The sequence below is a fragment of the Indicator indicator genome, chromosome 28 (genome assembly GCF_027791375.1).
Source record: "Indicator indicator isolate 239-I01 chromosome 28, UM_Iind_1.1, whole genome shotgun sequence".
Lineage (NCBI taxonomy): Eukaryota > Metazoa > Chordata > Aves > Piciformes > Indicatoridae > Indicator > Indicator indicator.
Genome location: NC_072037.1, coordinates 259,936 through 269,519, shown reverse-complemented (window position 1 = coordinate 269,519; position 9,584 = coordinate 259,936). Strand labels below are relative to the sequence as shown.

Genomic DNA, 9,584 nt, shown 5'->3' with positions numbered 1-9,584 from the left:
GGACAGCCCAGTGTCTGGTGCAGGGTCTGTGCTCAGCCCCAGCTGGTCTGTGCCTCAGTTTCCCCAGCTGTAAAGCCACAGAGAGATTGGGGTGGGCTGGTGTGTTCAGGCACTGTGGTAATGTGGGCAATACCCAAATGACACCCTGGGCTCTGCAGTGCCCAGAGGGGACACAAATACAGCTAAAGTGCAGTGCCATGGAGCTTTGGTGCTCCAGGCAAGTGGCTTCTGAAGCTGAACCTCTATCCAGCCCTCCTCACATAAACCTGAGCTGAAGGCTATGACTGGCTCCTGACCATGAAGCCCTGACCCACCACACACAGGGCTGCAGCCCACCAAGGTGTGATTGATTGCCTTAGAAGGTCCCCACAGGCCTGATGCCTTCTCCATCACCTGCCCTAGGAGAGAGGGTAGGCTGACAGAGAATAAATCCTCTCTTAAAAACATAGATTCTCTTAAAAATCTCGCCTCCACGTCAAACCAGCACCAAACCCGCACACTCAGCACAGGGCAGACAAACAGATGTCCATTTGACTCCTCCAGCCTACTGCCAGCTGAGCTGGGGAGGACAGATGCATTTTTTTCTGCTCCCCTTTTCGTGGCAGGATCCCACCCATCCCTGGCTGCACCGCAGACCAGAGCTGAGCCTGGTGCAGGAGCAGGCTCCAGCCATTGGGGTGATGTAGGGGCACATCCTTCCTCCTAGATCAGGCAAGAGGCTCTGCTCCAAAGCAGACAGATAGCCAAGCCCCAGCCACCAGTGCACAGTGACCCTGCACAATAACCAGGGACCTCACATAGTCCCCCCAAAACTGCCCCATTGAAATGTGTGTGAGGACACACACCTCGAGAAACCCCACTGACTGCCTCCACATCCCCCGGCTAAACCCAGCGCGGCCACAATGGGCCCTGCTCCTACAAAGGGGCCGGTTCAAAGTCAACGTCTCCCTTCCCTCTGCCTGTATATGAAAGGGAGCAAGAATGCGTTTGAGGCCTCGGAGGGCTTCCTGGGGGGATGGAGAGAAAGAGCGGGTTGGCAGGAGGAGCGGTCCGGCGCGGGAACAATAAATCAAAGGGATGGAGAGTTACTGCCCGGCCAAGGATCTTATGAAACCCCAGGCCACAGCGGGGGGCCAGGAGGAGCAGGGCTGATGGCTGGGATTGAAGTCCCGCAGCGATACTTCCCCCGCCCGCTGGAACAGCGAAGTTGGCCTGCACATGGTACGAGTTGTAGGCACCCCAGGGCATGGCCGAGTCCTGCACCCACAAGGAAGGTGCCCCGTGGCTATGGGTAATGGTTTCCCTGGCAGGTCTTGCAGTGTGGGACTCCTACAGGGCTACCCACAGCCCTGCTGATGGGCGTTTTGCATTCTCAGGTTATTTTCCCGTGTCTGTGCTCCCTCCCCACAGCAGCCAGGCTTAGCCAAAGTGAGCAGCCTGGCACATGCCCAGCGATGAGTCAGGAAGGGGCTTCAGTTCCAGCTCATCCCCTTGGTCATGTGTTTTTTCCCTTGGGGAGGGGTGGCTGTTTCACTCCCCGTGATGTGTGGCAGTGCCAGCAGCTGGCCCAGGGACTGCAGCTGGCATTGTGGGTGACAATCCCTTGATGCCAGTCCCTGGGCGCCAGCCCTCTAGGAAGCCAAAGCAAATGCATCATAACCAGCACCAAGTGCCTTCCCTCAGACCGCCAGCAGCCCCATACCCATACCACTGCAGCAGGGGATGCTCCTAAACCTATATCCTTGGTTTATCTCTAGTGCCAGACGGCCGCGGGCTCCTGGTAATCCAGGCTAATACACAGGGAGCAGTGCTGGCAGCGGGATCGCCCCTTGCCCTGCTCTGGCTGGGCTAAGGGGGTGCCTGCGCTGGGGATGCCCATGCTGTTAGGCGATGCCTGTACCTGGTGACAAGAGGAGATTAGTAAATCTTCCTGCTTCACTGGGAACTGGCAACAGGCAGGCAGATTCCAGCAGAGCCCTCATGGGTGGCAACAACAGGATTGAGGAAGCTTCCAGTGCCGTGGCGGGAGTGAGGGAAGGGAAAATGCCTGGAATCGGCCCCGATAGCACCATTGTAAACGGCAGCGTGAGAGGAAAGCCCTCAAAGATAGAGAAAATTCCCAGCGTGCTCCATTGTGGAGCAGATGGGGCCGATAGCCGAGGCTGCGATTAGCTCTCAGCCGCGGCACACCCAGCGCTGCTGGGCACTGCCTGCACAGCCTTCCTCAGTGAGGTGAGGCAGAGGAGAAGGGCATCAGGACAGAGGCAGCTGTGGAGCCCCATCTCTGTCCACGACGTTGCTGGGCACCTCACAGGTGTGAGATCTGCTACTGGGACCTCCAGCGGCACGACACCAGCACCCCCGGGACTCGCCCTGTAGCCAAGGGGCAGCTGTGGCTCCAGGCGGGCTGCCAGCCGGGCCTGCACCCCCGGCCTCTGCTCATGATGTACCCCCATTCTCCAAAGCAACCCTGGGTCCCTACCCGTGCCCCGACCCGGCAGCGTTGGAGGCTCTCCCCGCCTGGGAGAGCCTAAGGGCGATGCTGCCCCACGATTTAGAGCTGAGGGTCCCGCAGAGCAGCCCCGAGCATAGGGCCAGAAGGATGCGAGAACCGCACTGGGACTGACCCCAGCCCTCTGCCCCCCACAGCCCGAGGGCACCCACCCGGGCGGCCCCAACCTACCTTCCCTCGCACCTGCCCTCCCTTCCCCCTCCCCTTGCCTGGGGGAATCAAGTTCACGCCCGACCCACCGGTGTGGGGCCAATGGGACCGGGCTCTATTTCCATATGGCCTGGCCCGGCCCGGCTCGGCCCAGCCCCGCCGCCCTCAGAGGGCCTGGTGGTGCCACAGCAGGGAGGCAGCGGCCGGCGGGCAGGCGGGCCGAGCCCCGCAGCCCCCCGCCGCATGGAGCCTTAGGGCCGCGGGCAGCATGTTCAGCCCGGACGGCGGGCTGCCGGCCGCCCCCTTCGGCCTCTTGCCCGACGGCAGCCCACCCTTTCCCCGCAGCAGCTTCGACGGGGCGGCCGCCCAGCCGCTTTTCTTCCCTTTCGCGGCTGAGCCCGAGGCCGCCCGCGACCCGCAACAGGCCCGCGCCTGGCTGCCCCCGCCCGGGCCCCCAGTCAAGGTGGAACCGCGCCCGGGGCGGCCCTGCCGCCAGCCCGAACCCGAGCCCCGCGCCGCGGGCTGCTGCGGACCGGCCTGGCCTGCCCCGCCGTGGGCCGGGCCCGCAGCCCCCGGGCCCGCAGCCCCCGGCCCCGCCGCCACCGCCCTGCCTGGCGCGCCCTTCACTGGCCCTGCTGCCAGCGCCTTCCCCGCTCCCCCGCTCTGTCCTCCCACCCTGCAGCCGGGCTCTGGCGGCCTCTCCGGGCTGAACAGCACCGGGAGCTCAGCCGCCAGCGAGGGCGGACACTCCAGCGATAGCGGCGACGAGGTGAGACCCGACGGGATGGGGACGGGTTGCCCTGACCCCGGCGAACTGGGTGTGCCGGCACCTTTCTGGGGCACCGCTCTGTCCTCCGTGCCTCTGGGGCAGGGAGTGGGGTCAGGGCTGACTGCCGTGCGGCCCTGTCGAGGCAGGGAGCTGCCTAGCCACTCCCGGGCAGAAGCCAACGTAGACTCCGCCGGGGCGGCCTCTACCTGCCCCTCTGCCGGGTGTCCCCACGGGCGCAGCCCTTTAGCGGCCCGACGTGTCCCACAGCAGAGTCTCCTCCCTCAGCGAGGGAAGCACCTCGGAATAGGGTTCGTTGGGGTGAGAAAAGGGAATTTAGGGACTCGCAGGGCAGTTTGGCCCGGCGCTCACCGCCCTGACACGGGACGGTACACGGACCTGTCCCTGCAATGAGTGATATTGCAGGCGGCTCAGAGGGGGAAGCTCGGGCCACGCAGCGCAGCTCCCTCCGGATTTCATCCGGGCGGGGATAGTGGCCTGCTTCCCCGGGCGCTCCTCCTGGGTCTCCGCGGGCACCGACGGCAGACGGAGTGCGGGCAGAAAAAATCTGAGGGTAGGGTTGAGTTCGAAGGGCTGTCAGCACGATTGGCAGTTGTGCTTTGCGGTTGTTTAATATTTTTAAGTCTTGGTATTGTATAAACCACTTCTCCAGGCACGGGCGCCGCCGGGAGCAGCAGCAGGCGGTGCCGGATCCGGCTGGGTTTGTGCGGCGCTGCTGCGGAGGACACGCCGGGGGGATTCGAAAGGTCCCATGCGTTCCACCGAGGGAAGCCTCGGATCGCAGCCCGTCGTCCTAGGGCGCGGGGGGAGGGTGTTTTAGCGGAGGGAGAAGCAGGATTACTGAGTGGCAGGAATGCTTCGGGCTTCCTACAGCCGCTGTACGCCAGGAATTAAAAGCCGGAATTTGGGCACGAGGAACGTCTATAAAACGTGAGATTTGCGCTGCAAACGTGGAAACCTGGCAAAAGATTGTAAAGGAGCCCCGCAGCAGCTGGAAGCTGTACTGCAGAGGCGAAGGGGGCACCTGGATGAGCACCTTCCCAGGAGGAAAGGCCCTGTTTGTGGCAAAGAGGTGTCTGAACTCCGCTCGAGTCATGGGCACTTCCATTGCTCACCTGAGCTGTGCTGCTTGCCGAGACGGGTTGGCAAGGGTGTGGGAATGCGGTGCCCACGTCCCGTGGTAACTGACCCCTTGGGGACGTGTCATGGAACGCATAGGAGTGGGGAATCCTGGAGCCAACAGTGAATGAGTGCTGCCTCTGGTCAGGCCAGGAGAGCATAGCCCGAGGAGACATTCTCAGGGCATGCTGGGGCAGAGCAGGAGCTCTGGGTGCTCCTGGGATCTGCTTGCTGTCCCCAGGTTCTTGTACTACTTGGCCTCTGCCAGGCCGCTGTGTGTGGGTGTCCAGCGGGTCAGGATAGGTTGGAGGCAGTTTTTGAGTCCCTGAGCAAAGTTCCTCCAGGGATTGGGAAAAACACAACTCCTCACCCCAAGAGACCCCATCGTGCAGAGGGGGCAGTGGCTGGTGGCTGTTGGTGCTGCCCAGGGCTCAGCTGGGCCCTCTTCTGTCCCCATCCCTGTCTCGCACTGACCCCAACACATGGACAGATGTGGCTCCTAGCAGTCTGTTGTCTCCTCTCAGTATGTGTCTGTCCCTGCCAGGACACACCAACGTCGGAAGAGCTGGAGCAGTTTGCCAAGGACCTCAAACACAAACGCATCATGCTGGGCTTCACCCAGGCTGACGTGGGGTTGGCACTGGGCACCCTCTACGGTAAGGGTGTGGATAAGGGTCCTCTTTTTCCCGCCACACCCGGGGGGAAGGGAGAGGCCTGGGAGGGGGATGGAGCACCTGGGCAATAGAGATTTCTGCTCCTTAACGACCTGCAAACGAGGCGGTGAGCACCCGCCCCAGGGCTGCTGGGGCTCCCAAGCCCCGTTTGGTGCTGCTCAAGTTGGAATTGTTTTGATAACAGGGAACCAGTTCAGAATAGATAATGGAATCTTTTAGACCATCAAGTCCAACCATTAACCAAACACTACCAAGTCCACTGCTAAACCGTCTCCCTCAGCACCAAATCTACAGTTCTGGATGGGATCTCTACCACTGACCTGGGCAGTCTGTTCCAGGACTTGACAACCCCTTTGGGGAAGAAGTTTTTCCTAGCCTTCAATCTAAACCTCGCCTGGGGTAACTTGAGGCCGTTTCTTCTTGTACTATCACTTATTACCCAGGCAAAGAGGCTGACCCCACCTGGCTCCAGCCTCCTTTTAGGGAGTTGTAGAGAGCCAGAAGGTCTCCCTTCGGCCTTCTTTTCTCCAATTTGAACAACCCCAGCTTCTTCAGCCATTCCTCACCAGCCCTGTTCTCCAGGCCCTTCACCAGCTTTGCCCTCCTTTGGACCTGCTCCAACACTTCAGTGTCTTTTAGGTGAGGGGTTCAAAACTGAACTCAGGATTTGTGGTGTGGCCTCACCAGTGCCCAGCAGAGAGGGACAATCCCTGCCCTGGTCCTGCTGGCCACACTGATGATCCAAACCAGGATTCTGATGGTCTTCTTGGCCACCTGGGCACACCCTGGCTCATCTGCAGCCATTCCTGTCTGTCATCCCCAGGTTCTTTTCTGCCAGGCAGTTTCCCCAGGCCTGGAGCATTCACAGGGTGGTTGTGATCCAAGTGTAGGATTCAGCATTTATTCTTGTTGAACCTCATACAGCTGGCTTCAGCCCATGAATTCAACCTGTCCAGATCCTTCTGTAGAGCCTCCTAACCATCAAGCAGATAATAGTTTAAAACAGCTACAGCTGCTTATTGGAGAGGATTTCAGTGCTTTGCACCCATGCTGAAGCTGCAGGGAGAAGGCCTTTCCTGCTCCCTTGGGATCCTGGGGGGCTGCTGCACACGGGCAGGGTGGTGTGTGATGTTCTGCCTGCCCACACAGGGAAGATGTTCAGCCAGACAACCATCTGCCGCTTTGAAGCACTGCAGCTCAGCTTCAAGAACATGTGCAAGCTGAAGCCGCTGCTGCAACGCTGGCTCAACGAGGCAGAGAACACGGACAACATGCAAGAGGTGCAGGGCTGAGGGAGGCCTGGGGACTGGGAGTACCATACCCTGGTAGCCTTTGAGCTGCAGCTTCTCCTCCCTTTTATACCTGGGTTTTGGGAAAGAAAATGTGGGAGGGGGAGGTAGCAGGTATCTTGTGCCATAGCTGCATCTCACTGCCACAGCTTCAGCCCAGCTGTGGGCAAACCACTGGGTATGACCTGCCAGGCTGAGGGGAGCCTGAATTCCCTTCCCCACTGAGCACCTGTGAGAACTGGTAGCTCCTGGTAGAACCTCCTGCTGGAGATGCAGCTTGCTGCTGCCTGTTGGGGTTCAGGGGGGCTCCAGCTGCAGGCAGCGATGGAACACTAGGAATTGCTCCAGTCACAGTGTGGTGATGCTCAGGGGACAGTTCTGGGGACAAAGCTTGTTCCATCCCTCCCAGACCTCTGCAGCCAGCCAGATGTGTGCCCAGAATGTGGTGAGGATGTTGCCAGCCCTGTAACCCAGTGTGTGGCCTCTCCTTTTCAGATGTGCAATGCAGAGCAGGTGTTGGCTCAAGCCCGGAAGAGGAAACGCAGGACCAGCATCGAGACCAACGTGAAGGGGACACTGGAGAGCTTCTTCCGCAAGTGTGTGAAGCCCAGTCCCCAGGAGATCTCCCAGATTGCCGAGGACCTCAACCTGGACAAAGATGTAGGTTGGGAGGGATTGGAGGATGGGTGTCCCAATCGCCCCAGTTCTTGAGCACCTACATCAGGCCAGTTTGATACTGGAAGCTGTGGGAAAGTGTCCCAAGGCTGGCAGCTACCATCAAGCCTGTATGAGCCCATGTCCCGGGAGGAGCTGAGTCAGGGAGGAAGCTGTGAAGATGTCACCAGCAGAGAGGTCTCTTTGTCACTTACACAGTGCCTGGGCTTGCCCCGCTCATCCTCCGTTGTCTTCTGTCCCTTGCAGGTGGTCCGAGTCTGGTTCTGCAACCGGCGTCAGAAAGGCAAACGGCTGCTGCTGCCCTTTGGCAACGAGGCGGAGGGGGTGATGTATGACGTGAACCAGTCCCTGGTGCCCACTGGCTTGCCTATTCCGGTGACATCCCAAGGCTACAGCCTGGCACCCTCCTCGCCAGTCTACATGCCACCTTTCCACAAGGCTGAGATGTTCCCTCAAGTGCTGCAGCCTGGGCTCTCCATGAGCAACAGCAACCACTGAACCAGGGGCTGCGGGACATGGCGGCTGGGCTGGCTCTCTGGGGCAGCTTCCTCGCCTCTTTGCCCTGAGAAGGTACCATGGGCACAGCCCTGCTCCCAAGTCCTGCCTGGGTGCACACTGGGCTGCTTTTGGGGATGAGGGCAGGGGAAGGACTGGGAGCCTGGCATGGGAATGTTGCCAGATCTCTGCAGTTGCTCCCAGCCCATCCCAGCTCTGTGAGTTGCTGGTCCCAGCAGCATTGGCTCCCCTCTGACCTCCCCTTGGGGGCAGCTGTTGCTGCCTCACTGCACCCCACCAAGGCCGGGTGTGCCCGGGTTACCAAGTGGAGCTGCTTGCCTGGCACCAGCCCAGCTGAGCCACTCTCCTGCAGGATCCAGAAATCAATACATTTTAGCCTTTTTTTTTTTTGGGGGGGGGGGGGGGAGGGAGGGGGGTGGTTTTATTTTGTATTCCAAATGGCTTTCCATTGTAGTGTTTTAAAAAGCAAAAGCCTTTGTAGTATGCCTAGTTCCCCAGCTGCCTCCTCCCTGTCACATCAAGCAGGGCTAGGGTTCTGTGCCAAGGGCTGGGGCTGGGGTCCCCAGCAGCTCTGCCCACCCTTGGGAGCCCCCAGCTGCCCTCCACACAGGAGAGTTTCACCCATCCATTGCCGTGTTGGTGGCATTCTTTTGGGGGGTGGTGGGGTGGGATCCTCCCTGGCCCTTGTGCTCTCTCCAGCTGCTGTCTCCCTGTTTCAGCCTGGCTGGCCAGTGACCATCTGTCCCCAGGGGATCCCAGCCCAGGGGGCCACCACCGTCCTGTCTGTGCTGCTCACACCCCTGTGCCTTCGAGCCTGCTGTAGTTAATGATTTTTATATTTTTTTTCTTAATCATATTCCCTCTGGCAGTGAAATAAATTTCAGTTCTTTAGGGCACAAGAGTGAGTTCAGCCCTTTCCTTGCCTCCTTGCTCCTGTGTGTTGCCAGGCAGCAAAGCAGTGTGGGTTTGGCTGTGTGTGAGGCACAGCACAGGGCTGGACCAGTGCAGCCAAATGCAGTGGACCTGTTCACATCATGCCAGCAGCACCTGGCCCTTTGCTGTGGGCATCTTGACCCACCACCAGGAGTGGTGGCAGCTTGGCTCTGAAGGGACAGCAGTGTCTCAGGGCTGTGAACCTCCAAAGAGGTGGTCAGGAGCATGGAAGGTCATCTTCCACCCACTCTGAGCTGCTGCTTCTCCATAGCTGTTTTCTAGGAGGGTGGAAGCCCAGCAGGATCTTGCAGGCTTCTTCAGCAGATGCTGCAGACGGCCTCAGGGTGGGCAGAGGGGAGTAAAGGAAGCCTAAGCTGTCCTACTTGCAGGGCTACCAGTGTGGCACCAGCAGGCAAACTGTGCTCCTGTGTGTGGTCCAGCTGGAAGGTGCCAGGCAGGTCTGGGTGGGTGCTAGGGCCTGAAGTGGTGGACATCAGAGATACCAGCCCAGCTGGGGGGAGCAAGTGACTGGGGGATGGCACCTCCCTTTTCACTGCCATGGCCTCTGCAGCCTAGCTGGGCACCAGGCTACCTCTGAGGGACTTTTTGAATTTATTTTTTTCACACCCTGAGCAGAAGCAATAAATCTGCCAAGTCTGGAGGGAACTTGTCAGCAGTCCCTTCTTCAGCTCAGCTACCAGGAAAGGATGGGTTTGTTCTTTGTGGTCAGGTGGGTGGGTGCATCCCAGGCTGTGTGCCAGCCCAGCTGGATACTCCTGGCTTGCCCTGTGTACCCCCATGTCTTCCCAGAGCCTAGGAGCCTGTCTGCAGGTTGGAGACACAGCCAGGCACCTGCTGGAGCTGACCCTCTGCCACTGCTGCCCTTTGCTTGCCTGGTGCTTTGTTGGAGAGTGCTGGAGATTGGCAAT

General features: G+C 59.9%; 1 protein-coding gene across 1 annotated transcript; it reads left to right on the top strand.

Annotated features, from left to right (window-relative positions):
* Positions 1 to 2,930: 2,930 nt before the first annotated feature.
* LOC128976309 (POU domain, class 5, transcription factor 3-like) lies at positions 2,931 to 7,704 on the top strand. Its single transcript, XM_054393499.1, has 5 exons — positions 2,931 to 3,431; positions 5,113 to 5,224; positions 6,392 to 6,522; positions 7,027 to 7,191; positions 7,453 to 7,704. Exons 1-5 carry the CDS (start codon positions 2,931 to 2,933, stop codon positions 7,702 to 7,704), a joined length of 1,161 nt encoding a protein of 386 aa, XP_054249474.1.
* The last annotated feature ends 1,880 nt before the right edge of the window (positions 7,705 to 9,584 follow it).